The 27,985-nt window shown below is 46.2% G+C and overlaps 1 protein-coding gene across 7 annotated transcripts in view; it reads right to left on the reverse strand.

Moving 5' to 3' along the window:
* Positions 1 to 3,583: 3,583 nt before the first annotated feature.
* zfhx3b (zinc finger homeobox 3b) overlaps positions 3,584 to 27,985 on the reverse strand; it is a 169,449-nt gene continuing 145,047 nt past the window's right edge. For 3 of the 7 annotated variants that reach the window (XM_076287863.1, XM_076287860.1, XM_076287861.1), the window contains exons 6-10: positions 22,150 to 22,334; positions 21,293 to 21,493; positions 16,382 to 16,505; positions 10,689 to 16,184; positions 3,584 to 10,576 (exon numbers count right to left, since the gene is read on the reverse strand). In XM_076287863.1, coding sequence (XP_076143978.1) covers positions 8,844 to 10,576; positions 10,689 to 16,184; positions 16,382 to 16,505; positions 21,293 to 21,493; positions 22,150 to 22,334 — 7,739 coding nt within the window. In that variant the 3' untranslated portion in view covers positions 3,584 to 8,843. The remainder of the gene's footprint in view (positions 10,577 to 10,688; positions 16,185 to 16,381; positions 16,506 to 21,292; positions 21,494 to 22,149; positions 22,335 to 27,985) is intronic. The other 4 variants (XM_076287866.1, XM_076287864.1, XM_076287865.1 and 1 more) reach the window with 2 other exon arrangements.

Below are 27,985 nucleotides of genomic sequence, written 5' to 3' on the forward strand. Positions count from 1 at the left end.
GCTGGAGGTGCAGTGAACATGGAGGGAGGAAAGGGGAATATGCTCGCCGTGCATGGCAATGAGCTCCCACCCTCCTATATACAGTAGAGATATACATATATATGGTATGTATGGATATATATAAAACACACCTTTACATTGTGGCTGATTTCATTCCAGCACGGCATTGTCTTTCAAATACTATCCTGAACGACAGCATACTGTATATTGTATGTGTGTAGAGTCGCCTTTACAACCACAGCCTCTAAATCACGAACCACAAATATGTGGCAACTGTCTTCCATGTCAGGGCTCACCCAATCCCCAAACAACCAAACATGTGCAACAAAACAAAAGGGGAGACACTGCAAATTTATGTTACAGCGCTAAATCTTTGGGAGCACGAGGGGGGGGGGGGACATGTTGGGCAGATGTGTGCATGCTGAGGTTGCTCTAGTTCCGTGGTCTCGTGAGTTCTGAGGAGAAGTGTTTATGTGACACAAGTGCTGTCTCCAGTCAAGCCTGACTGTCAGCAGGATGGACGGAGCAATGCACTGTGGGACGGGAGTCCGCGCTGGGGTGGGTGGGTCTGCGGCTTCCACCCCCCCTCCAGTCTCTGCTCCTTGTTTGTTCCTTGTGGTAACAAGTTGCAGTGCTGATCGGCCATTAAAAGGTAATGCTTCCCAGTTCGCACAATGCCCATGATTACAGGGTCTTGCTCCATGCGTGCTCGTGCCTTTTGTAGTCTCCTTGACTTTAAGCTGTCAAACAGCTACCCCCCCCCCCCTCAATCGGATAGGATCTCCAAAGCTTAGAGGAGGCCACAAGAGTCCTTGGGGAGGTATAACAAGCCTGGTGCCGTCAACATGTCCTCACCACCCGTCTATAGCTGGCCTGTCAGAGGAGCTACACAACATAAGTTATGTCAGCTCGACTAAAGCAGACTATGAATGCAAATGGCATTAGAGAACAGAGCTCTATGGGATGAACTCAGAGCCAATTGTTTTGAGCGCTGTGGATTGGTTTGTGGGGGTGAAAGACAAGGGAAGATGAGATGACACTCATCAACCAGACAAAGTAAGTGGTTTGGAGGATGAAAATGAGATATGGACCCCCCAGTATGGGTAAGGTGGACCCTTCACCTCCAGGTCAGGAGAGCTTGGGGGTGGGGGTGGGGCACTCCTCGCCCATGGCTAGCGACACACTCAGGCGCTAACTTAATTTCACACTTTATGGCTCGAGCCGGCGCTGGTACAATGCGACGCCTGAGTGTGGGTGCCATCTGGTACAGGGCTGGGGAGGAGGAAGCGGCCTGGCTTTTCACACTGATCCGATTAGGGCGCTTTTAATTCATTCGGGATGTATCGTTGCGTGTTAATTGGCTCAGCATGGTCGGCCAATCTGGCTCCCTGCTTGCGCTAGGATAGCCCCGGCCTCCAGATCCCTCGCCGAGCCGGTGGGGGGTACAGTTTGAAAAGGGGTGGGAGTGAAGAGGTCCTTTACTCCCATGGAACCCCTTAACCCCTCTTCCCAGAACCTTGCCGTTTACTGGGGAAGGCGGGCCGGTGCACAGGGATCCACTCACAAAAGAGCTCCACCAGCTCTAAAACAATACGGTCCCTAAAGGCAAAGCATATTAAAAACAGGCGGCCTGATGAACCCCTGCTTGGGAAATGTGAGCTGAGAGACATGCTGAAAACCATATTTTCAGACACCAGTCGGGGTATCTATCCACTGATCATCACTGCATGTGTCATTCAGCACTTTCAAGGGGTATCATTTTTCTCTCACGCCATGGACAAATGACATCCCTTTAAGTGTACCCGTAAAAAGTAGAGAATTAAAGGCTGAACTTTAGAGCATCTAAAAATACATGTGGCTTTCGAGTCCACCGGGTCTGCCCTTCACTCATGAAAATGAACTTTCTGAAACTATGGGTCAAAATGCAAAAAATGCCATTCAAAAAATCACTGCAATTCCCGCCCAGACATGATATTAAAAGACTGTGGACACTGAAGGATATGCATGGGGGACGTAACACCCGCGCTCAACTTTGCTTTCTTCATAATGAAGTAGAAAGCGGTTCAATCAAAATGTTCAGACAGAGAGTGAAGCTTAGTAAAGGTCACAAGGCAGTAATAATAGCGCACTGCTTTATTAAAGGAAACATCAAAAGGCAAGTTAGTGCCCTTGCGGTTCCCCCTGCTTCTGACTTTGGTTAGCTGGGGAAGAGAGGCCCCTCCGTTCACCCCCTCCTGTTATTTCAGTTTTGTTTTTCAAAAGAGCATCTCATTTCATACCGAGTCTTCCTGCATTAGAATCAAACCAATATGGTGCGACTGTGTCACATTCCTATGTGCAAAACTCTCGGTTAGTCCTCAATGGTGCATTATGGCCAGTTGCTGCTTTCATCTCTGAGGAGGACAAACTGTGAATGAACATTCATGTAATTTAAAAACCAAATGGTCAATTTAAAGAAATGCAACATGTGAAATAATATCATGCTACTTTCCTTGCAACAGTTATTTTTTTTTTAGCTTTTTTCTCTAAAATATACAAACAAATCATAATCTTTACCCCCTGAAATCTGCATAGTCATTTACAGTAATCACACAAAAAAACATTCATGGGAGAGTGGCACAGTTGGGCAGGATTCCATAATGGCTTCATCTGTGTTGGATCTGTCTGGTTATGTCTTGCCAGTGGCAATGAGGTGTGATGCGTGGTAGGTAAGGGAGAAATTGCTGGCCTGGAGATTAGGCTACTTGTGAGCTTTAGTGGGGCCTTTAAGTTGGGCTGACTTCTGTGTAATGAGGCCTGCCCACAAGAACAGTCAATTTTGTTCACATTCCGGCTTCTAGCTAACATACAATACAAACAGACAGCCACAAAAACACATACATATTCATAGGCATGTGTGCACACTCACACACACACACTTTCTCTCCTCTGTCACACACACAGACTCACATAATTTTTAGGGAGGAAGGAATTATCTCCTCTTGATTTACACTTGGCTTTGAATTAGAGCACAATGCTAATGAACATTACACTTGATCCTTCTCTCAAGTCAAAAGGAATTAGTGAACTGTGGCCTTGAGAGGAAACTTCACTTGCAGTCATATTTGTCTTCAGCCTTCATCATGTTGAATTAGCTGCAAACAGCCACTTCTAATTAAACATTATATCACATTTGTTACCTAACATGTTTTAATTAGTCTTGTCCATCAATCTGGCCTGCAAGGCCATTACATGTGACTGCAGTAGGAGGGATGCTGCATGCAAGAGCCAAAAAAATGTGGAGGTGGCCGAGGGGACCTATTCCCTCATGCTTATCATGCATTAATTAGTGATTTGGAATGAGACATAATTATTATTCTAAAATTGAAGTGCGCATAACAAATTAATGTCTCCTGATTATGTGATTGTGTGCAATGCATAATAGCGTGGTTTTAATTAATGTGAAAATGCAATAATAAAAGTCTTTCACAAATGCTTAACTTCCAAATCAGCAGCTGATTTGCCAATGTGATGTAACAGTGAGATGTGGAGCAGTTGTGAGAACAGACTCCTCTCAGACTCAAAGGAGAGACAGACACTCAAAGGCATTTTATGCTCATAATTTTTAATGTATCACAATGAGCAAGAAACATACTTGATGAAATATTTTCAAAGGAGTATATTCAATTACCATCTACAATCAACTTAACTAGGACAACAAGGTTTTGTGACAAAAGTTTTCTTTAAAAGTCTGACGTTCCACGTGGTGTATGTCTGTTAGTCTCCATGTAATTTGGTACAGTTTGGAAATCTTCATATAATTACAGTAACAAAAAAGCTAACAAGACTACAGTATAGAAAAGACATCAAGAACAACATTTTTGGTTTAACTTGCTCTTTTTTGTACATTGCAAGGCTGTTTTTTCTACCCTCGGGTGGGCTACCTGGAGCCACTGAGCCTTGTCTGTCAGGCTCGTAGGAGGAATAACTGGAAAAAAAAGTAAAACAAAATTAAAAGAGTAAAATAAAGGATTAAAAACAGAGAAAATAAAGTAACATTGTGGCACCAGGAGTCACAAAGGGAACAGGGAGCTCCAGTAACAGTTCATCTTTGAAATTGGAGCACATGGTTTGGTTGTTTGTTAGTTTGGTTGTTAATTTTGGTTGTTTCGCTTGTTTGTGTATGTGTTCAACTGCTTCTTCAGGAATGACAGCCTAGAAAAAAAAACACCCTCCCAACCCCATTGCGGTTTTGAATTGTCTTTCGATGGATGTGAGAAGGATGAGATCGTCCGGCTCCGTGACACGTGGGTGTGGGTCAGTCCGCCCCCTCTGCCCACGAAACGGAGCACCATTCGGCAATCAGTGAGCCAAGCAAAGGGGGAAATGGAACAGGTAGCAACAACGTGAATGAGGGGTGAGGTGGGGAGGGAAAAAAGAAGCAAGTGTCACTATCCATCCTGTTCAGAAGTGCGTAAAATGTCCATCAAAGCAGAAGCAGAGTCAGGGTAGAGAGGGAGACACAGAGAGAAACAAGGTGGGGGGCAAGGGCGGGGTGTGTGTGTGTGGGTGTCAGGGGTGGGGATGGGGAAGGGGAGCGCGGGCGGCTCGAGTCACTGGGGTCCAGCGCTATAACCGAGATCTTTTCTCTCTCCTCCTCCTCCTCCTCACTCTTCACTAGATGCTCACTGCTCCAAAGTCCGTCCCCACTGGGGACTAGTCAGTGATCAAATAAGGTCTCGGTGCTCCCAGAGCCGCCGCAGCCCCCCCTGTTTGCCTTTGGCTCCCCTGCCCCAGTTTGGTGTTCCCACAGCCTTCTCACACATCTCCAAAGTTTCCCAGAGTTCAAATCTTCTTTTTGTCCTTCTTTGTCATTTTTGAACAAAAAAAGTCGATGTCTTCTTTTTAAATATATCTATATCTGTATACATGTTTTTTTTTCACAGTGGGCAAAAGGATGACCTCTACAGCAAAACCTGTCTTTTACGATCTCTGTAAAATGTCCACAAAAATCAAGTATCCCAATGTGAGTAGACGCATCTCAGCCATGTGATGTGTCGTGCCACAATAAATATACACTGGTAAGGGGGCACAAACAGAACCGTTTCCATTTTTTTTGTTCAACTGCATTACGCTTTGGCCACATTCATACAATGAATCAGACTAAAAACTGCTCAGTGCTTCAGTATCGCCACTCTCTGCCTTTTCTAATTATTGTTACTTTAATATCTGATTCATCTAAATCTTCAACAAACTTACTGAAGATCCAGGTATGCAGTTCTGTATGATTTGGTTTGAAATTAAAGTAAAAAAAAAAAGTATAAAAATGCAAACTGATGCTGGCTCTTATGACACAGACATACACGCACATACATACAGTACACACACACACACACACACACTCTAACACAGTCCATGCTGGCTAAATTGATTGTGAAGACATAACTTTGTCTCTCACAAGAGAGCCCAGAGACAAACAAAACAAAAAAAGACTTTGGAAAGAGGAGATCAGTGTTGAAAAGACAAGCAGACATAGGAATATTATTACACCATAAAGTGGCCAGGTCTTAAAGATAAAAAAGCGATTCAAATTTAAAGCTGGTGTTAAACATTAATTTATATGAGGAAAGAAATCATACACAGAAAAATAAAATAACATACAAATAGTTGAAATATATGAAAATAATAACAATAATAATAACAATAATAATAATAATAATAAATGTCTTACATTATTTGAAACCAAAATAGAGCAAAAGCATTCAAAAATAATCTGTACAACATCAGAATTCTAAAAAATAATCATATGAACAATATTCTAGGTAACAGGACTTGAAAGGAGTGGCAAGCTTGCAGACCAAATCTACCCAATTTCAATAGCATGCGCAAGTATTAACACCAAATAACATTGCTCTGCGAGACGCAACACTTTAGACACACTTCTGAGATTGCGGCAATGTATTAATTAGTCCAAATACACTTGCTATACACTTGTGGCCAAGAGCAGTAATTCACAAATTTAAATATTCGTTTTGGTGAAGAAATTAAAAGATTTTTATAAAAGGTTTTGCTTTTCTGAGATAGGAGGCTAGGATGATTTCTGTAAAGCATATTCTTTTCCATTGCTATTGAAGTTGGAGTGAATGACCTCTTTGGACATAAAGGCATTAAAACACCTTTTCACCATCCCATATAAAACAAGGGACATCTTCAAAGAGACTCCTGCCTTTGTCAGTCTTATAATGCTTTGGAATGAAGATGTCCCTTGGTAACCTGTAATCCACAATTCATGCATGGAAATGGCTTAACACCCTGCAGAAACCTGGGGCAAGTCCCTGCTTGATATCCCAGGTGGGGAGGCCGCCACTCCAGACTTGCTAAACAGCCTTTATTTCCTTCTGAGTCTTGTAATAAATTGATAGGCATGATGACACTAAACTGGTGAGACACATGTCTGTACCACATGTATGTACATTTTTGGTAACCACTATTACTTGATCTCATTCAAGTGAGCAACAACCTTTGCTGGTCACTGGGGGTCTCCTAACACCGGACCATAACTTCAAACGAGGGAGCTGAGTGGAGATGTTAGCAACCCATGATGGTACATTTACACAACAGCTTACAGTCATCTTAGAAATTAGATAAAATAGAATAGTATCCAAATAAAAAGGAAAGAAATAGAATCAGTCCTTGCTTAAGAGAAAACAAACTCAACAAATGCAGATGTGGTATTTGGAATGCACTATTCTTTACAAACGTTAGAGATCATTGGCTTTAAACATTGGTCTGTTTGGGAAAAAAAGGAAAACAAAATCAGCCAAAATGTCCTTTGGAACATATATTCACAGTCTTCAAAGTTCCGTTTTTGCAAGAAGAAAAAGGAGGGGAAAAAAGATGTTGCAGAGGCAGGGAAATGGTTTATTGTTTGTCTTTTCGTTAAAGCTTAGCCAAAAAGCAAAATGAGCATGCATCTAGGTATTCTTCTTCTCAAAATCTACATTAGCAGCAAAACATATGTCCTCGAAGACCAGACCTTATACATTTTCTTTAAAAACAAACAGCAATAACAAAAAAAATGTGTGACAGGAAACAAATAGAGAGCTTTTTAAACCTCTATGTTAGAAACTGCAATGGCTCTGTAACGGTGCTACTCCACAATGCAAGGACAAGGGCCCTTTTTTGGTTTTTGGTATTCTTGGTATTTTACGTAAAAAAAGCCACCTGTCTGCTTGCAAAGAAGCAAAAACGGCAACTCTGATGCGTACTCCTTTATTTTAAAACTTTGTTTTCTTTCCTTTAAAAACAGCAACAAATTCTCAAGTATAAAGAAGCCTCTTTTCTCATCTTTATGCACCAATGGTGAAAGTGTTTAGTCTTTGGATTTTCTTTTTGTTTTTAAAGCGTGAGAATTATTATTATTATTATTATTTTTCATTTTAATATATGACATAAAAAAATCAATAAAATAAAGCCGTAAACAGACTGCAGCCACACTATGAAAAACAAACATCTGCTTTGTAGTGCACAAGGAGTAGTAACCATCTCCATATCTACCAAAGCAAGGCTTCAAAATGAAAAAGGGATGGGACGGAGATAGAGAAAAGGGGGAGAAAAGGGAGAGGGGCGTCGGACAGTGGTAAGTGCACGAAGGTAACACAAAAATAATTGAAATTTTTCAACACCTCAGATTTCTTTTTCGTTTTTTGGTTGGAATCACACCAACCCAAAAGAAGACAGACAAAAACCCTTGAGAGGAAAGGAGAACCTGCCTTGTCAGTTATTGGCAGTTGGGTGAACGTTAGCCAGGAAGGCAAGGATAAGACAGAAATAAAGTATAGATCAGTTACTGCTCCTTAATCTAGTCTATCGGAATGACCAAGACAACATCAAATGAAGCGCCTTAAAGTTGGACAATACAAAAGCTAAATGTACACAAAGATTTTTCAGTCTACCATACTGTTTAAATTCATTTCCAATGCAACAATCTACTTAACACCAAAAATGTTTATATCTATCATAAATACAGAAAGTTTTTTTCTTAAAAAAATCTTTTTATCCCCACCAACAAGTCTGCAATGCTTTTTCGTGTCTGGGTGATGAAGGAGTGCTAATTTCCCATGTGAAAGATTTTCAAATGTTTAAAACCAGCCATTCAGCTATTCTTTTTGAATGCCCAGAAAGCTATGCTTTCACTTTACTTCTGAATACTTTCTGCCAGTAAAAATAAAGTTTAGGAAACATAAATGTTAGGAACAAAACAGAAAGAAAGAGAAAGTAATGAATTTCTGTAACAGAAAAACAAATTGTGAGCTGTTGACCTGAGAATAAAATAGACATTACATCATTCGTTTTACTTAAGCAAGCCATTGGTATTTGAACGCTTAGATCACAAGAAACTGTAAGACTATTCTCCCATACAGTACCCACTGGCTGACTGTGCTATTATATGGAAATACTTCTGCAAACAAGGGACAGCTTGTTAAATTGTACTTTGTTATCAAGGATTAGGGGCCATTTAAACAACTTTGAGGCAGTCCATTGCTATACAGCATTCCTCTATCATAAGCCAAAACTTAACTGCAGTGATCTTCTCTATTCATTTATATATGTATATATATATTTGAGTTGAAATAAACAAAAACCAGCATGTTGATATGGGAAAACAATCCACTAACATTTAAATTTTTGGTTACAAGCTTTGGAATTGCAGTTAGTCTTTACACATCTTTTTTGAAATTGGTTTGTATACTTTTAAACATATTTTAACATCGCTTCTTTTTTTGTCTTGTTTTTTTTCTTTTGTGTTTTTCTTTTTTTTGTCTTTTACATTTTTTAAATACTGTCCATCATTGAAAGCTCTTTTACAATCTGATGGAGTCTGTTCCTACACTAGCAAGATTACTACTACTACAACTACTACTGTCTTTGAGACAGCTGGGCTGAGTCTCCTCGGCTGTTCGGCCCAGTCTGTCAGCTGACTTCTGACTGCTGTCAGAGTCCGACTCGTCAGTAAAGACGTCTGTTGGTATCGAGGTCTGAACCCCTGAGGTGCTCAATGAACTTGAGGTAACCGTTGAAGGTGAGGATACTGGAGGAAAAGATGACAGCGTCGAAGGAGTGGCATTGGGCTTTCCAGCTAAAGCTCTGGAGAATGGGGCCTGGGGCCAGGGTTTGCCTGCAGCAGTGGTGCTGAGGGGGGCAGCCGCAGAGGAGGAAAAGGAGGAGCACGAGGATGAAGAGGCAGAAGAGGACGGCATGGTGGCTGATGACGTTGGCGGGGGAGTTGGGGTGCTGTGTGGATGAGTGGCAGACTGCGAGGTAGATGCGGTGTTAGGATCGGGGAAGCAGGCTGAAGAGTGAGGTAATAAACTAGTAGCGTGCTCTTTGGCATTTCTGGCTGATCGCTTGATTGTTCTGTGTTTGTGCAAGGCCGACTCCAGGTGTTGACTGAGCGCTTTGTCCCCCTCTAGCGTAGTGTCGCAGGCCAGGCAGTCGTAACGACTGCTGTCTGCTCCACTTGCGCCGCTGGGGACACGAAGCAACATGTCTTGCAAGTTTGCCACAGACTGACCGAAAAAGCAGATCGACTTCAGGTGGCTGATGGCCGCTTCCTCCTTGCTGAAGACAGCTTGACACTTACGGCATGCCAGCCGGTACTGCGCTTTGGGGACGATGTACTTGTCAAGAAGGGGGTCCGCACCTTTGCCATCCATCTCGTGCTGCTCTGTGGGTAGGTTATTGTGAGAGGAAGAGGAAGAGTTATCAATGGGGGGAGTGCCTTTTTGTTCCTCTGATTTCACTGGATCTTTGGCAGTTTCTTTGCGGTCCCCCGAGGACTGGGTGGGAACTGGAGTTTGACTCGCTTTGGGTTGCTGGATCTGTTGAAGCTGCCGCTGCTGCTGCTGCAACGCCTCTTGCAGGCTCTGCTGATATTGCTGGTAATGCTGGAGCAGGGACCCTGGGGAAAGCCCCATCAGAGCCTGGGATAAAGCTGGGTTGTAGGGGAAAAGGCTCTCCATGCCATACATCGGCTGCAGATATCCTCCTTGGAGTGCGCTGGGCATTTGAGGGGCATAATATGGGGAGAAGCCAGGCATGAAATAGGGTAGGAACTGACTGGTGAGCAGAGCTGTAGGGTCAGATGCCAAGGCTGCCTGAAGAGCTTGAAGCTGGGCAGGGTCTATCACATACTCCATTCCAGGAGTGGGCATCGAGGTGGCAGGAACAGCTGTGTCTGGTTTCTCTTTCTTGGCGCTGGCAGCTGAGGTGGTGGGCGCTGGAGTTCCCCCCATCGATGAGGGCGTAGCAGACTTCTCGACCTTCTCCTTCGACTTTTCCTTCTCCCTGGATCTTTCAGTATCACGCTCTTTAGGGTGTTCAGCCCGGGACCCTGGCTGTGGGGCTGCAGATGTGGATGTTGAAGTAGATGTGGGACTTGAGTGGGCAACAGAAGTGCTGGCTTGAGCCAGACTTGGTGAGGCCAAAGAGGAGGAGGATGGAGGCTTGTTGGGCAAACCAGATGTGGGGAGACTGGGTGAGGGGACACTGGCACCAGGCATGTTCAGGAGGTTTGGAGGTTTAGGAGGAGTTAAAGCTAGAAGAGATTGGTACAAAGAGACACAAAAATACATGTTAACATTTTATTGCATTTATGTTTTAAAATGCAAAGTGTGTTTCTTATGTGCGTAAAGTCATGATTGACATACCTGTGTTTGATGAGTTAAAGCTTGGTAAGGAAGGGCTGCTGACTCCTGGCAGCAAAACAGGGGGTATCCCCTGTAGATTTGGGTAAGCTGACTGAAGGTTCAAGGCTTGCAGGGCAGGGCTGTCAAACATGCCCTGTTGCTGCATTGCTTGCTGTTGAGCAAGGCCCAATACCTCATTGGCTTTCTTTATGCGATCCATTTCTTGCTGGGCCATCAGCTGACGAACTGTGGCTGGGTCAAAGTACTCTTTCTCCTTATCAAGCTGGCTCCCAATGGTTTCCTTCACCTTAGCAATATGCTGCTGGGAGAAGATGTGGTCTCGAACTGAAAGACGAGCACTGTACTTGACACCACAAAGTGTACACTCTGTCTTTGGGCCCTCATAGGATGTCTGGTTGATGCCAAAGTGTTTCGCCATGCTGAGCTTGGCCTTTTTCTCCTTGGCACGAGCATTTTGGAACCAAACCTGCACCACTCTCTTTGGAAGTCCAATGTCATTGCCTAGTACCTCACACTCCAGCATGGTAGGGGTCCTGTAGTCATTGAAGCAGGACTTAAGCACTTTCAGCTGGAGGTTGGTCATCTGTGTCCGGAAGCGCTTTTGGCCAGGCCTGTCTCCGCTGTCAATGCTCTTACTCCCAGAGGCTCCAGGGCTGGGTGAACAGGGGTCAGCCATACTCGAGGTCTCACTGTAATCAATAATGTTTTCATTCTCGTAATCTTTAGCATAATAACTTGTTGCAGGGCTAACAAGCCCTGAGGACATCTGGTCCTCATTCTCAAGGGAGGGTGCAGTCCCCCCAGACTTGGACAGAATGTCACTGCTGTTGTGGCCGTGCTTTGTATCAGCACTGTCATTGTCAGCATTGGCTTCATCACCAGTGGTGGTGTCAGTGATGGCCGTGTTCACAGAGGAACAGTCATCATTGTCCAGTTTGCTTGGGTCAAAGCTCATGTTCACAGAGGACATCGTTGGGCTTTCAAAGTCCTCCATTCCCTCAACTTTAATAGATGTGGGGCTCATTAAGGCCCTTGGGGAAAAATCCAAGTTTTTTACAGGTGACAAAGAAGAACACTGGCCATCATTGTTGTTGGAGGAGACCATCTGCGAATAGTTTGAGATATCCAAAGGGTCCATCTTCAACTGCAGTCCCTCGTGGTCGGGCAACATGTTAGACAGGGCCAGGTTATAGCCAGCACGCTTAGCTTCATGCCAGTGGCGTGAGCGAATGTGGGCCTCCAAGGCAGTCTTGGCTTTGAACAGGGCACGGCAGAAGGGGCAGCGGCGGTGGGCTTGAGCTGGCCCCACAGCCCTGAACTGCCCTTTCCTTTCTCTGGCTCGAGTGTTCTGGAACCATACCTGCACTACCCTCTTCTTGAGACCAACCTCGTGGGCAATGTGATCAAGCATCTTGCGGGTTGGGTTAGAGTCCAACAGATATTTTTGGTAGAGAATCTCCAGCTGCTCAGGGGTAATTGTGGTTCTTAAGCGCTTGTCTCTCTGAGGCTCTTCACCGCTGTTGGTGCTGTCATTCTCTCCTGGACTGGTGCCCGCTTTCTCTTCCAACTTCCTCTTCAGGGAATTCATGGTTGAGGTTGGTGTTGAGGGAGAAGTGGCTGAGCTGCTTGGAATTTGAGGCATGGCCCCAGAGAGAAGCTGGCTTGCCAGCAGAGGGTTGCTTGGATCAAAGAGCATGAAAGACATATCCATGGGGCGATCTAAAAATTGAGGATGGATAAATTGGTTTTGGACAGTGAGGAAATGAAGCTGCTGGTGCTCTTGCCAGTGCTCGAATGAAGGGAAAGCCAGCTTGCATTGCTCACACTGGTATGGGATCATCTGCTGAGCAAGCTGTTGCTGTGAAGCAGTGGACAGATGAGGATTTAGTGTCATGTGAGAGCTCTGAGAGATCGCCTGGCTAGACTGAGAGGCTGATGGACCACTCTGTGGTTGTTGCTGGGATATGGAGGGAGATGACCGCTTAGAGTTCTTTGGAGCCATCAGGGGCTTTTCTTCTCTAGAGTGGTGTCTCGGCTGTGGTGTTTCAGACCTGTGGAGGTTCTCTTGTTTCAGAATTGGCTGGCTGTCCCGGTGATCTAGGGAGGTTTCAGCTGAGTGCTTGGGCTTCTCGTCAAAAGAGTTGGATGTGTTTGCTGTGGTGGCCTCTTCCTTCTCTGAGGATGTCATGTGGGAGAAGGCAGAGGTGGATGGGGGTAAAGGGCAGAGGCTTGAGGATGTAGGCATTGGAGTGTGGCCTGAAGACCCAGACAGGGTGTAATACTCATGAGAAAGGTCAAGTGAATCTTCATTTTGACTGTCTTCCTGGCCTTCCTCATCTTCGTCTTTGTAACAGAGTTTCTTTTGGTGCTTGATGAGGTCGAATATGCGTTGAAACACCAGGCTGCATTTCTTGCACTGGTAGTTTAGGTTGTTGGTACGAATGTAACGGTCATTAGACAACTCACGTCTTTCGCCGTCCTTTCCTCCGTCTCCCTGGTTCTCATAGTTCTTGCGAGCCTTCTGTCGAGCATTCTGGAACCACACTACAATGACTCGTGTAGGCAGACTTAGCAGGTTAGACAGCTGCTCAAACTCATCATCTTTAGGGTAGGCATTGGCATCAAAGAAGTCTTGTAATACCCTAAGCTGGTAGTCTGTGAACCTTGTCCTTGAGGACCTCTTGCTTCCAAAGCTCTCCATTTTATGAGGCTCAGGTGAAGGTGGTTTAGAGTCAATTTTTATATCCTCTAGTGTAGTGATGGGAGGGTTGTTGAAATTGTATGGCGAGTCTTTGTTGCGCTGGCGTTCTTTAAAGAGGGTGTTACGGAACCAATGCTTGATCACTTTCTGGGGAAGCCCTGACTTGTCTGCCATCTCCTTGATTTGGTCCTCGTTGGGAGAATTGTTTATGTCAAAATACTGCCTGAGGACCCTGAGTTGATCATCTGTGATGCGTGTGCGTGGTCTCTTGTTCTGCTGCTGCTGCAGCATGGCCGGTGTGAGCTGCTGTTGATAAAGCTGAGCAAGATCAGAGGCCAATCCTGGCTCTACAGACGACAGCTGACCTTGCATCTGGGAAGGCAGGGACTGCAGGGACATGGGCTGCATCATGAGTGGGGAGAAGAGAGGCAGGTCCATTGACATGGGAATCTGAGCCATGGTAACTGAGGGCTGTGGAGGTGGGACAGTTGAGGGAGTGAGAGCAGGGGAAGAGACGGGGATATTTGGTGTCGGTGCTCTCTGTGGAGGAGGCTGAGGGGGTGGTGGAGGGGGAGGCGGAGGAGGTGGTGGGGGTGGAGGAGCAGTCTCAGGGGTTGGAGGTCTCATTGGGTAAAGCTTATCATACTGCTCTCGGTACTCCTTGGCAAACCTCTCAAGTGACCTGAATGGGAAGAAGGACTGATGGATGTGCTCTTGATGACTTTTCAGAATCAGTATGTTGGAGAAGAGCTTGCCACATGCCTCACATTCCAACTTCTCCAGTCCTTCGATAGGATCCACAACTCGGCTAATAGTTTGTGGTCCAGTTGAACCTGCTGATGGAGTTCCTGTTGGCTTTTTCTGTGCCTTTTGTTTGTTTTCATTGTACTGAATCACCAGCTCAAATCCAAAATTTTCTAAAAGAGCTTTGGTTGCATTTCCTCGAGCATCTGAGGCAATTCTAGGAGGAGGAAAGCCAGGATCGTGGTTCACAGTAACTGCAACAGGCTGAGTGTCTTTCTTTTCCTTGGATTTAATGTTTTCATTTGTATCTTTAGGGGTCTGGTCCTCTGTTTTTTCATTCATTTCCTTTTCCCTCGGCAGGTCCCTCTCTTTCTCATTTGGATGAACAGACGGCTTTGGTTTCTTGTCAACTTGGTGTGAGAGCGAGGCACTCTGCTGGAGCAGAGCCATTTGGCTTGAAGCCTGAGAGTGGGCTTGGTGCTGTTGTTGCAAGTGATGGTGCATTAACTGCTGCTGAAGACAGCTCTGCTGGGCCTGCTGGACCGAATTTTTCTGTTCTTCCAACATGGCTGCCGTAGAGCTACTCAGACCCAGAGAGGAGCTGAGACTCATCTCTGGGTTCAGCTGGAATTCAGCCCCGGGTATGTAAAAGGGGAAGAGCAGCTGCTGTTGCTGCAGTGGGAGAAGAGCGTCTGTTGTCATGGGGAAGTGCTGCAGAAGCGGATTGAAGAGCTGAGACTGGATGAGTGCAGCTTGCTGCTGGAGCTCCTGTTGAAGTTGAGCCTGGGCTTGGGCTTGGGCCTGGGCCAACTGTTGCTGCTGGAGCTGATGCTGGTGGCCCCGGGCGGACAGCATGTCGGCAAACTTCTTCTTTTTCATGTCGTGGTTTTCAGAGGGAGATTGATGGCTGGCCGAGTTCCCCAGGCTGTCGGTGTTGTGTGAATGGCTCAGGTGGTTGCCTCCCAGCATGCTCTGCACCGTCTGGCCGCCTGCTGAAGAGCAGCTGCTGTTGCTGGAAATGGATGTGGAGTTGGAGGTTGGAATTGGGCTGGGTGTAGAAGTGCTAATGGTGTTGGAGGCCCCTCCACTTAGTCCAGAACTGGCAGAGGTGGGAATTCCACCTGCTGCCTCCAGCTTGGCTGCACGGGCTTTAGTCTGATGGAGGACAGACCGCATGTGTATCTCCAGGGTGGAGCTCTGACTGTATGCCACATTGCAAGTGCTACACTTGAAAGGTTTGTTGTCAGGGCTGCTTGTGGGCTCTGGCTGACCAGCAGTGGACTCTTGTAGGGCCCGCTTCACCTTGTGCAGGTGTGAGACAGAGTTGTAATGTACAAGCAGGATATTTTTCTGTGTAAAGGACTCTTTGCAGACTGTGCACTTGAAAGGCCGAGAGGGATCTAGGAACTTCTCCATGGTGAAGTTGGGACCCTTCCTGAAGGGCAGGGCTCTCTTGGGCTCTGATCCCGAATCCTCTTGCAGAGAACCTGAATCGCTGCCAGTAGGACTCTGCTTTTCTTCTGGATCACTCTCCTCGCCGTCCTTGTCGTCTTCTGCCAGAATGCCTTGGTCATCACCAAGAGAGGGATCACCCATGGCCATTAGATCTCCGTTCATTAGTAACCCACCGTACAGCTGCTGGACATCAGCCTCGCTCAGTTCCAGGTGACTAGTTTCCAGGTGCTTCTTGAGTGCCTGTAGGGTTCTGAAGCTTCGCTGGCACAGGCAGCACATAGTGGCAGCTCTGATGACGTGGTACTGGGAGTGAAGCTGTAGCTTCTCCACCGTCTTGAAAGCCAAGCTGCACTGGTTGCAGCGGTACTTGTAGACATGTCGGTCTGAGACAGGCAGCTGAGGCCTCTTGTTGTGGACTTCATTGAAGTGCATCTGGAGAGAACTGGAGGACTTAAAGACCTGGTTACAGCCTTTCTTCCAGCACAGGAAACCAGTTGCATCCTCTCGTCCAGACTGGTGTTCCTCCAGAGGCGACTTGCGAGTTTCAGTCATTTCTGCAGACAAAGTAACTTTTTCAGGGTCAGCATCCAAGGTTTCTGTAAATTGAAAAGAAGAACAGCACAATGTTTTTAACTATAAATATATATTTTTTGGTTAAACATTAATTATATGTCTCTGTATATCTCAGCACAAAACTAGAGCTTGACAACACAATTCATAGGCAATTTATTAATACCAGTATGTAACTAGCAACAGAAAAAGATACAACTACTGTTGATAAGAAAATACGAACCTGTCTGTTTCTTAATGTCATCACTGCCAGTGTTGGCTGAGGACTGGGGGGTGCTTTGTGCCTCCCTTTCCGGACTGGGGACTGGTATGAACATGCTTGCTGGCAACACTTCTGTAGTTGCCACCTGGAAAATAACACACAGGGTGTGCTCTTTGTTAATTGCACGTCCACTTTCACAGTTCCTCTTTTATAGGTAGGTAGGAGATCTCAGATACTTGCAATGATGCATACAAAATACAAGTGTCAGGGCATGCTGAATAACAAACTACAGCCTCACAATTAAATTTAACACCAAAGACAAAAAAGAGACATAACAGCATATAAAATGGATGTAACGAAAATAGTCATATAGATTGAGATCACACTGCCTAGCACAGACACACAACCATGCATACTGTACCTGCACTCATACAGAAATGAATCATATTATTTCTACTTTCTTTGCTTCACTTAGAGTTAGCACTTTGATCACTGCTGGTGTTTTGTCATGTGCCTGGAAAGTTCTGCTGCAGCCAATTAGTAGGATGGGCAGAAAAGGCCCACCTTAGCCAAGTGTAAAGCTCATTAGGTTGCCTAATTAAATCATTTTCCCTCCTTGTAAAAAGTGCATTCCATTTCAATAGATGAGAGCACTGAGCAGAGATGCCAGTCTGTTGCATAGCATATACTGATCTCCTTCTGACTGTGCAATGTTCATACACCTCACCAACAACAAGATTGTAGCAACTGACAAATAATTTATAAAATGTATTTGCATATTTGTACTTCTGAATGTGTGAACAAATGAACGATACTGTGAATGGTAAAAAATGCATTTGCATGTGCTTCTTTACTCTAGTTCAATCTTTCTTGCAGTATTTTTAATTAGACCATTTCAAGAAGCAATGAATATTGATTAAAAAGGGCAGAAGTGCAGCCAGGTTTCCTGTGCTTTCAAAAGGTTGAAGTCAATCATGTGTGAATGACAGGAGCTTTCCCTCTATCCTGGCAACCCCCCACCTCATGTGTACTCCTATGTTCCTCTGAGCTCCTCAATCTCTCCCTCTCTCTCTTTCTCTCTTAGAAGAAAAAAACCCACAACAATTCATCAAATGCACTCATTAAGCGGCCCCTATTTAACAATAATCAGTGATTGAGATTGGAAGAGTCTGCAAGATGAGGCACTGCCGGCTTCACCTTCTTTCAATTGACTCCCCAAACAGAATAATCATCTTCACTCCCCACACAGCATTTCAATTCAAAGACCCCACCCCACAAGCTCCTGCCCTTTCTATTCCTCCATCTTTCTCCCTCTCCTTCCCTTTCTCCCTTTTACCGGAATACTCTTGTGCCTAAACTGCCTGAAGCATCAGAGCCAATCATTTGAATATCCTTCGATCGCCCACCACCACCTTCAACCTAGTGTAAAATACTAAGCCATACTGAAATCTGATTGTGTGTGAGATCAAAATAAGATAAGGTGTTGCCTCAATACATATGTCTGACATTTGAAATAACACATGCACATCTTACTCCGTACTGCTTTAGTCTCTCTCATAATTCCTGGTTTTGACTTTGAAACTCTGCAGTGTACCAGATGAATACCTTTAAATAATCCTCAAACCTTTAAATAAACCTCAAATGGTCATAATAACCAGGAACACATCTGCAAGACTGTGCCTAACAAACAGCTGTATTGCTAGTGTTATGGTTCAGTGTTTGGATCAGTGGCCTGGAGTCAGAGTCTTTTTAAATATCAGCCAGGAGCACTGTTCTCTACATGTACAGCAGAGAAAAGGTCTCCAACCAGAATGATTTTGTCAGCCTCAGAAGCACCCTGAGAGGACTGCAATTCCTCCATGCCACAGCCAGTCACTACTGTTGGGGGTTAAGTGGATGAGACAGGATTTTCTTGTCCATCAGCGTGCAATTAGTTTAATTAGAAATACACAGAAATAAATTTCATATTCATATAATTTTTTTTACAACCTTTCACAATCTCCTCCAAAGTAGAAGCAGAAAATTAGTATGACCAGCTTGGCGAGTTACAAAAACAAATCACGGCAGTGATTTACATTACAAAGTGGACTGTTTCTAGACAACTGCTTCATTAGGCAACGAGAAGCAAGCACTAAGAGTATCCCAAGGTCACTTTTAATTTGGACCGGCTAATTGGCAAACATAGCTCCAAATGGCTATCATCTAGCCAGACTCAGAATTAATGAAGCACAATTATTTTCATTACCTCTATCTTAGACAGACAGAAAATGAGACATAGTGGTAGCAGAGAGAGACAGAAAGAGAGAGAGAGAGGAGAAAGAGAGAGAGAGAAAGAGAGAGAGAGTGAGAGAGAGAGAGAGAGAGAGAGTAGGACACAGAGATTGAGGAAGGATGTGCATTTATATCTAAAGTGTGCATCTTTATGCATAGTCTGCAAGAAATAAAAGTCACCTATTGCGGAATTCATTAGGGATCACCGGCAGGACAAGTAAGAGGGGTATGGTACCTATCAAATCTGTTCCGTGTATCGGAGGCAGAAAAAAATAGGTGCCAGCTTTAATGTGCATTACATTAAGTATGTCTCTATCCCACTCCTCTTGAAGATACTCTGCACATTATCATCTCTATAAAAGAAAATATACGACTGCCTCCACAGCTAATGTGCTAGCAGGGACAGAGAGATGGCCTCACTGGAGTTAGGGACACCATTACCCTAAGGGATGGGCCAGTAAGCCATTCAGCGCTTACGTTAAAAAAATAACAAAAATGTTCCTCCTTATCCCTAGAACTGGTTAGCAATAGTGAAACAAGAGCTACAGTTTTCATAGATGGCCTCCTCTGACTGACTTGAAATCAAGTAAATTCTCTCTGGGGGGTGGTGGTGGTATGGGGGGGGGGGGGGTGAGGCATGTGGGATGAAAAAGGGCCCCAATACCGAGGGATTTTAGTAATGAAGTCAGGCGACTTAAAGAGGGATGATGTAAGTGTTACTTCTTAATATGAAAGAATGTCCCCCTCCGACATGTCTTGACAACGATGAGAATATTTCCCGCTCCTCTTTGAATGCACTCTTCATTCCCAGTGTTAATCAGTCTGGGAGAGGCACTTCACAGACTACATCTCTGGAGCTTTTTTTTTTTTAAATAACTTTTCTTACATTTTTACTGATGCAACCCCAATCCCCACAGTGCATTCCCATGCTGAGACAACACGTCACTGAGACACACTGAAGCTTTGAGGACCTCCAGGATTGAGTGTAATGGGCGAGGGAGGGGGGCAAATTCAGGATGGTGCTTTTCTCTCTCTCTCTCTCCTCCCTCAAGCTCTTAGCCTTACGGCAATATGGCTCTCGAAAGTCACTTGAGACCTCAGGTTGGCAAGCTAGATTAAAAAATAGTGAATAATAATATTTGCATTGCCTCGACTTGCATGTCATTAACAGAGGGGGAGAGAAAAAAAAAGATCCACCACTCATTAAATTTCAATTCATCTGTGTCACAATTACCTGAATATATTAATAATAAAAGCCTTTGTTTTGAATAGCACTGGAGTGATCACAACCACACAGAGAATGTCAAAGCACACCAGAGAGGGAGAGGAGCTGTTCGTGGGGCGAACAACAGAATCACCCATTAGGGTTTTTTTCCTTCTCTCTTTCTCTCTGCTGCATGTTCTTTCACTTCCTCAATCGCCTGTGATAACATAATGAAACGGGGAAAAGGCTCATTGGCAGTGGGCATGTCAAGACAATGCCTGAGTCGAGGATCACTACAGAATCAACCCCCCTCAGTCGCCTCACCCCATAATATCTGACTTCAAGTGAGTCAACAGGACGCCCAGGGGCCATTTCACAATTAACAGTTTCCTTTGTGTTTTGATTAAGCCTCAAATGTCATCAATTAGAGGGAAGGAGACGGGAGAGACAACCTTCATTACGCTCAGGCGGAGTGAGTAAGAGTGCGGGAGGGAGGGAGAGAGAGAGACAGAGAGAGAGAGAGAGAGAGAGAAAGAGAAAAAGAGAGAGAGAGAGAGAGAGAGAATGAAAAAGAGAGAGAGAGAGAGTGAGTGACTCATCCCTGTGGAGCGAGCAAATAAGCTGTGCCATGTTGCACACTGGTCCTTGGCATGGCCACAACTGTGCCACATCCAACTGGGGGAAACAGCCTTGCGTGTAGTGCGCTGGCATATGGAGTCAGCATGGCTCGCATGAATAACTGAACACTCAATAGACCATATTCTTCATATATCTCTCAATTAGCTGAAAATGACACAACTAAAAAGACACACTGACGGCACGAAAAGATGCTATTAACAGTGTGGGCTTCACGACAATAGCCAGAGTGCCGGGGCGCCAGACACTAATGCCGGGAGCCGTGACATTTGCTCTGTCATTGTGTGACGCCTGAAAGCCCTGTGGTTGAGAGATGTCATGTAATCATGCCCTCGCACAGGTTTTTGTCTCCGCACCGGGAGGTCAAGAGCAAATGCTTCATATAATAATAACATCGAGCCCACAACCTACATGGTCTCGTAGGTTTAAAAACTGGGTTCAACACTTCAACAGATGGCAAAATTGGCAAGCGAGAGCATTCCAGTGAGAATTGAGAAAAGCCTGAAGGCCATTTACAGCATGCTCAGTGTAACAGATTTGTAAGCTATGAGCAATGTCAACAAATAAGCTAAATGCTGTTGTATAATAAGTGAAAATAACTAAATACGTAAAAAAATATGGGTTGTGTAAGAATATGTGTCTGGCTCTCTGACCTAATGTTGGCTGCATACAATGCTAATGGCAGAAGTTAAAGAATTTGTTAAAAACTTTTTCGAACCTTATATAGCAATAAATCCAAACACAAATAAACAAACAAACAGACATACACAACCACACACACACAAAAACTGATAGACAGAGATACATATGTGCACACTCACAGTGGCAATGAGCTTGTCCACGCAGTCCGGCGCCACGCTATGCAGGTGTGTGAGGTGGAACTGCAGGTGGACCTTGTTGTTGAGCATGTCTTGGCAGAGCGGGCAGCGGAACATGGGCTGGACGGAGTGCTGCGTCATCACGTGCATCCTGAGCCGGTTCAGGTCAGTGTTGGTGAACTTGCAGTAGGGGCACTGGTACATCTGGAGCAGAAGGAGGAAGGGAGGGATACAGGGATGGATGGATGATGGATAGATGAAGACGGAGGAGTGTGATTGATTGATAAGAGGATGCAAAAGTGGAGGGAAGAGTGAATGACAGGGGAAGACAGAGAGAGTTTGTTTAGAGAGAGAGTGATAGAGAAGAAAAGTGCAATCCACAGGGACGTGGGGACTCTTTCCTCTTTGGAGCAGATCTCGTCTGAACAGGGAACGGTGAGTAACCGTGAGTGGCAGAAAATCCTGGCAGGCACTTCAAAGGCCTCTCAGCTGTCAAATATTGTATTGATTTTCTACCTTTTTGCGCAATTAGCGATGCAAGTGTGGAAAAAAGGAGAAAATAATCTTCAGATGAAAACACACTGTTTGCATAATGCAAGAGAGTCCAGATTTACTGAACTTCAGAAAATGCTGAAAAGTTTTTTTTTTAACCTCAGCAGTAATTCATTTTCCAGGATGAGGCTTTCATAACACACCCTGGCAATACAGGTGAAGGCCAATGCCAGAGACTAGACTGACGCACAAATCAACATGTTTAAATGGGGTCTGGCAACACTGAGTGACTGATTCATCCCTGACGGTGCAGAGTAGCGTCAGACTCTACGTGCCTATGACCAGTGCTAATGGCGACCTTCTCTCACCTGCTCCCCAGCACTCTTGTCGGCCGTCCTGGGACGCTTGGAGGACAGGGGGCTCTCAGCAGCCCCGGACCTCGAGGACGGGCGCTTGGAGGGAGCCGGGGACTCCGACTGCTCCCTCTCTGACTGGCTGGATGTGGCCACGGATGAGGCTGCTGCTGCTGCTGCTGCTGCTGCTGCTGCTGCTGCTCACACAAACACACACAGAGAGAGAAAACACACTCAGTCAAGACAGGGCAGGGCCAGAGATACTCTAAAGACCACACTAATCAATCAATACAAAGGCTGGATAAAGGGCTTACGCATGTCTTTCCCTAGCGGTGACAGAGGCATATTTAACAGAGTTTGGGGAAGGGGAGCTTGGAAGAGGAGACGGGGCCCTCCTGCGCAAACTGCCACCACCGTTTTCGAGTCCCCTCCCCTGCCAACCGAGGAGACAGGCACTCAGAGTGCCGTGACGGGCTGTCTCTGCCGATGTTGGATGGTTAAGGACATCAGACACCAGCAGAGACGTCTAATCAAAACGTTAGTTTGCCACGTCAGGTTGCTCTGGCTTCTGCTTGGCATCAGCGTTTGAAGCGGGAGCTTTCGTGGAGGAATCCAGGGGACTTGTGAGGAGCCCATCATACCCATGACATGTCTGATCAGACAACACTTATCTAAAAGAGGCCCATCACTCCAAAGCCTGTGCTTCAGCCCTGACCCTATTTTCTTCTCAGACAGGAATATGTACATTTATATATATAATTACATGACACAAGAAGTTATTCAAACATGCTTAATTTAAATTCAGATACAGTACGCTTCAACATATATTCCTTTTGTCCGTAGTCCTGCAACTGATAAACATTATGACAGGAAAGAAAAGGCAGCATGAACTGGCGAGTAAAAATGAGCAAACACACCCGCGGAGCCAGCGCTTCACCAGGAGCCCATTTTACTCCGCTCCCAGCAATTAAAAGCAGGTGAGATTGTGAGCCCTTTGATTCCGGGGGCTGTGTGAGACCGAGCCAGCTGAGGCGAGCGATGTGATTTGGCTGGGGCCACGCAGGACAGGGGAGCTTTGGAGGAGCTGCCGGCGCAGGATCCCCTGAAATCCTGCTGCTATTGCTGACCTACAGCTTGACCCTGCGCAGGTAAATCCGCACGCTCTTTGTGCCTGCCCCCCTCGCCAGCGAGCACCAGCGCTACCCACAACTTAATTGGAATTCTGTAACCAGCTAATCTGCCTGCAAGAGGTCTCTCAGGTTGTGGCCGTGCAGAATGTTCCCGGGGTTTGGAGGGAGAGACCAATATCTGCCTATCCTCTGGTCTGTTTCCTATCTGTATCGGTCTCATTCTCACCATATGCAACACTAGACCAATCCTTTAACTGGCTATGATGTCTCCGTAAGGCAAAATGAGATACCATTCAGTAGGTCAGTCTCAGGTTTAAAGTTAAGAGTTGTAAATTGTAAAGTTTTTGTGGGCCCAGTAAGGTGCTCGTACACATACTAGATGAACATTGCTTTGAATAGAACTATTCACTGAATGGCCACTTGGAAAGACGTGATGGAAAGTAAATGGAAAGCAGGAACATGTGTAGCATGTAAGATGCTTATCTCAAGGCCAGTAATTGCTAGTATAGAATTACACAAAAAAATCACCTTACGAGTAACTCAAGGAGAGGAGTGAACACATCACACATTATCCATTAGTCCACATAAGGTAAAATTGCTGTTCATACACTGCTGACTGAGAATAGCAGAGCTGCAGAATGGGCTGCTGGTGGCAAAGGCAGTGTATGTAGGAGGTACAGAGAGAGCCGGGGAATTGTCAGGTGCCCCGCACACATCTTAGAAAGGAATCCCCCCTTTGTGATAATCACTGCCACTGCCGCCGCTGCCGTCTCAAATGTGCTCCGCTAGCTGGCAGAACATTTCACACGGCTAATCCCCCATAATGCCACCTGCACCAGGCTTCACAATGTGCTCGCCGCGCCATCCCCACTGCGTCCAGCCAAACAACGGCCCGCTCCATGCCTGCCTATCAGGGCGCATTGGCCACACAGCCTATTCAGAAAGCCAGAGAGAGGGAGGGATGGAGGGAGAGAGAGAGAAAGAGTAAGAGACAGAGAAGAAGAAAACAAAAACGAAACAGAAGGCTTGATGCCTGGCTAACCATTGTGCATCGGCTAGAGAGAGTCAGAGAAAGAGAGAGAGAGAAAGAGAGAGAGAGAGATAGACAGAGAGAGAGAGAGAGAGAGAGAGAGTAAGAGATAGCCAGAGAGGAAGAAGCACTAAACTAAACAGAAGCGGCGAGCAGAAAGGCATAGCAGCCGAGTAAAAATACTCAGTTAAGCCAACGCTCGTAAAGGAGCTAAATCCACCCGGAGCCAGAGCTGGGGGGTGAGCCGTGCAGCCCCCCGACCGGCGCTCCGCCAGCGGAAAGAATTCACTGTGAAACTCAAGAAGGACCCACTGCCAGCCGAGCCCTTAACGAGGACATAAAGAGTTAAATTTGGCCTGATTCGTACAGTCCTGCAAGGGCAAATTGAGAGCAGGGGTAGTGAGTGTGTGAGGTTTGTGTGTGTGTGAGTTTGTGTGAATGTTCCTGTGTGTGTGTGTAGAGAGAGGGGGGCGAGAGGCTTGGGCAGAGGGGGTCAGGTTAAGCAGGGCTGACCATCCCACTGCTCTAGACATTAAAATGTCACCTCCAATCAGGATGGAGGCAGCTGAGCTGATTGCCCAGTGGGTGGGTGGCTGGCTGGGTGGAGGTGGTGGAGGTGGTAGCGGTGGGGCTGGGGGCCTGAGCTCTGTGCTTTGGTTGGGAGCAGCTTGCTAGATCTCACGGAAACTCCGGGATCAGCTGGCCAAGCCCAATTAGGCTCCAGTCAGGGCCAATCCCATTACACATCTCCACCAATAAACAAAGGAAATGTTAAACAAAGGAACCTCCCATTCTGTCACATTAACCTCTCTGACTGTCCTGGCCACTTCCTCTGCCACTGCTGCACTTAGCCTCCTCCGCCAGGTAGCAGCGCTGCCCGCCTCCAGGAGACCGGTTCTTCCTTTCCACTGCTCCCCCCACAGTCTCCTTCACTATCTGCCTCTCTATCTCTCCCTTTCTCTCTCTCCACCCTTCACCCTCCTCCTTTTAGGCTGGAAGGAGGACCTCATGACTTTCCCCGACATGTGCTATTTGTTCTATGGCCACCTCTGCCAATGCCTTTTATACTTAACTGCTTGTCTGCCCTAAGATCTTGGACATGTCTGTATCTGCTCAAAGACAGGGGTGCAAATCCTCTCTCTCTTTTCCTTTCCCCTACACACACACACACACACACACACACAGACTCCCATAAAACTGCACATATGTGGACAGGTTGGGCAGCCATTTGAAAGCAGACAAACAGCTGGAACTAACGCGGCGACGGCGGCTGCAGAAGGGGAAGTGTGCAGGCCTGGGCCCAGTGCTGGAAGCGGAGGCCGCTGTCTGAGCCCGAGTGTGCAGCAGCAGCAAATGCCAAACAAAAGCGTAAAATGAGTCTGGTGTCCTCTATCGGGACACGCTAATGGGCAGCATATGCTGGGGAACTGGCTGTCCCACCCTGTGCCAGACTGCTTCTCTAATATGAAGTGTTTAAGAAGCCTTCAGTTGAGGATTAGGCTCACATGAAACTTTTATTCTCTGCCATTGCTACCACTTTAAACCAAACACATTCAAATGGCGTCGCACAGAGGCTCCAAAAGCCATACAAGTGAACTGTATTCATCTATCAGCTGAACTAACATAGATGTGGGGTTTAAAGGTGTAGTCTAGAATGCCTCTCCAGAGACCAGTAAGACCCAGTGGGCTGCTACCTGTCTGAGACCAGGGGAGAGTTGGGGGTGCTGGGGAGGTGGTCTAGCTCACCTTGTCACGCCCTGTTAGGACATCATAAATCTGATCAATCAGTCGCTTTAAACAGCCACTTGGCCGAAATACTAAACCCCGCTTCTGCCACAAAGCCTGTGACGAAAATGTCCAGCGACCGTGCCCTGTTCTTGTTTTCACTGGTGTTGTCATGAGGGCTGTGCTGAAGTAAAAGAAGAAGAAAGAACAACACCATCACAGCCACCATCATTACCACTGGGCCAAGCCCAAAACAAACTGGAACGAGAGGGAGTACAGAGAAAAAAACTGTGTGTGTTTGTGTTTGTGTGTGTGTGTGTGTGTGTGTGTGTGTGTGTGTGTGTGTGTGTGTGCATGTATACACGGTCTAAATGTGGCATGCTTGGGCTGGCAATGGAACATGGACCTGCATCAGAGATCTATTGAAACAGACCATGACCAGAACACTGGCTTCTGATGGAAACACCCAGGCCTTCTGGGGCATGTGGTGTGTGTATGTGTGTGTGTGTGTGTATGTGTGTCTGTGTGCACTCGGCTCAGCACAGAGCGAGAAGATTAGCAGCGAATGGCTCCGTGACTTCACGGGGATCACAAAGGTGACATCGATGACAGAAGCTCTGACAAACACCAGTGCCTGTCAATGTCAGGAATCTGGACTGCCCTTCAGGAAATATAACAGACGGCGCAAAGTGGTGACAAAGACATTCAGGTCCAAAATGCCACTCATGCAGAATGGTTCCAAGAGGATTTGGGGAATTCATGGTTTTAATTTTCTTACCCCACCAACAATGCCTATTAAATATAATTATAAGTAAGTATATATACTCTTTTGATCCTGTGAGGGAAATTTGGTCTCTGCATTTATCCCAATCCGTGAATTAGTGAAACACACTCACCACACAGTGAGGTGAAGCACACACACTAATCCCGGCGCAGTGAGCTGCCTGCAACAACAGCGGCGCTCGGGGAGCAGTGAGGGGTTAGGTGCCTTGCTCAAGGGCACTTCAGCCGTGCCTACTGGTCGGGGTTCGAACCGGCAACCCTCCGGTTACAAGTCCGAAGCGCTAACCAGTAGGCCACGGCTGCCCAACTCTTAAACTCTTACATCAAAGACAAATGATCCAAGCAACCATCCAGCCTGCAGTCGGCATCCTTCAGATCCAAGCTACACCTCTTAATGGGCTTGTCTCTATTATGTTAAAGATGTTACCATGACCACTGTATGAAGGGGGACAGTCTTCTGCTGACCCTTCATCTCCTGAGCAGCCTCTCTCCACATAAAACTCACTCAGACATACAAGACGGCCGGGACTTTCATCTGGCAGTACAAAAGGCGGCCAGGCGGCAGGGAAGAGGAGAGGAGGAGGAAGAGGAGGGGGAAACATCTTAAAAGTCAATTAGGTGATTATTAATTCATGGCTCTTTTCGGTAAACCGAGGGCCTTTGTGCTGTCGAGTCCCGTAAGTGAATTGGACTTTGGCACCTTCTCTCACCTCCAGCAGGCCGGGCCGGCTGCACTACTCTGCCTGCTCTGGGGTTGTCAGCGCAGGGCTGCGGGTCTCTGGAGCAATCAGGGGGGCTTGTTGGGCTTACGGAGGGGGTGTCAGGAGCAAGGAGGGCTGGGCGGCAAAAAAAGGAAGGCAGCTGGAATGACTAAGCGACGCAAGCCGGCCCTGGTGTTAACACAACAGCTCCTCCAGCACTGAGATCTTCCAGGAATCTTCCGCTGTCCTTGGGAAGGGATATTCTCAGAGCAGGCCCGCTACCCAGACACTGTGTGCTGATGAAGGTAGAAGGCAGAGAGGGGAGGAACATGAGGGGGGAAAAGATGGGGCCAAAGTATAAGAAAAAAATGATTTCCCCTGGTATCAGAGGTGAGGGCTTGCGTATGCTTCGGCCACTCCAGAGGCATCGCCCCAAAGGACCTTGAGGAAAAAAACAACGTTCAACCAGCCGGTCAGCAGCA

Source organism: Alosa pseudoharengus, unplaced genomic scaffold (assembly GCF_046254945.1).
Source record: "Alosa pseudoharengus isolate Yale_2024_CS ecotype anadromous, Long Island Sound unplaced genomic scaffold, YU_APseudo_1.1 YU_APseudo_1.1_scf_16, whole genome shotgun sequence".
NCBI lineage: Eukaryota > Metazoa > Chordata > Actinopteri > Clupeiformes > Clupeidae > Alosa > Alosa pseudoharengus.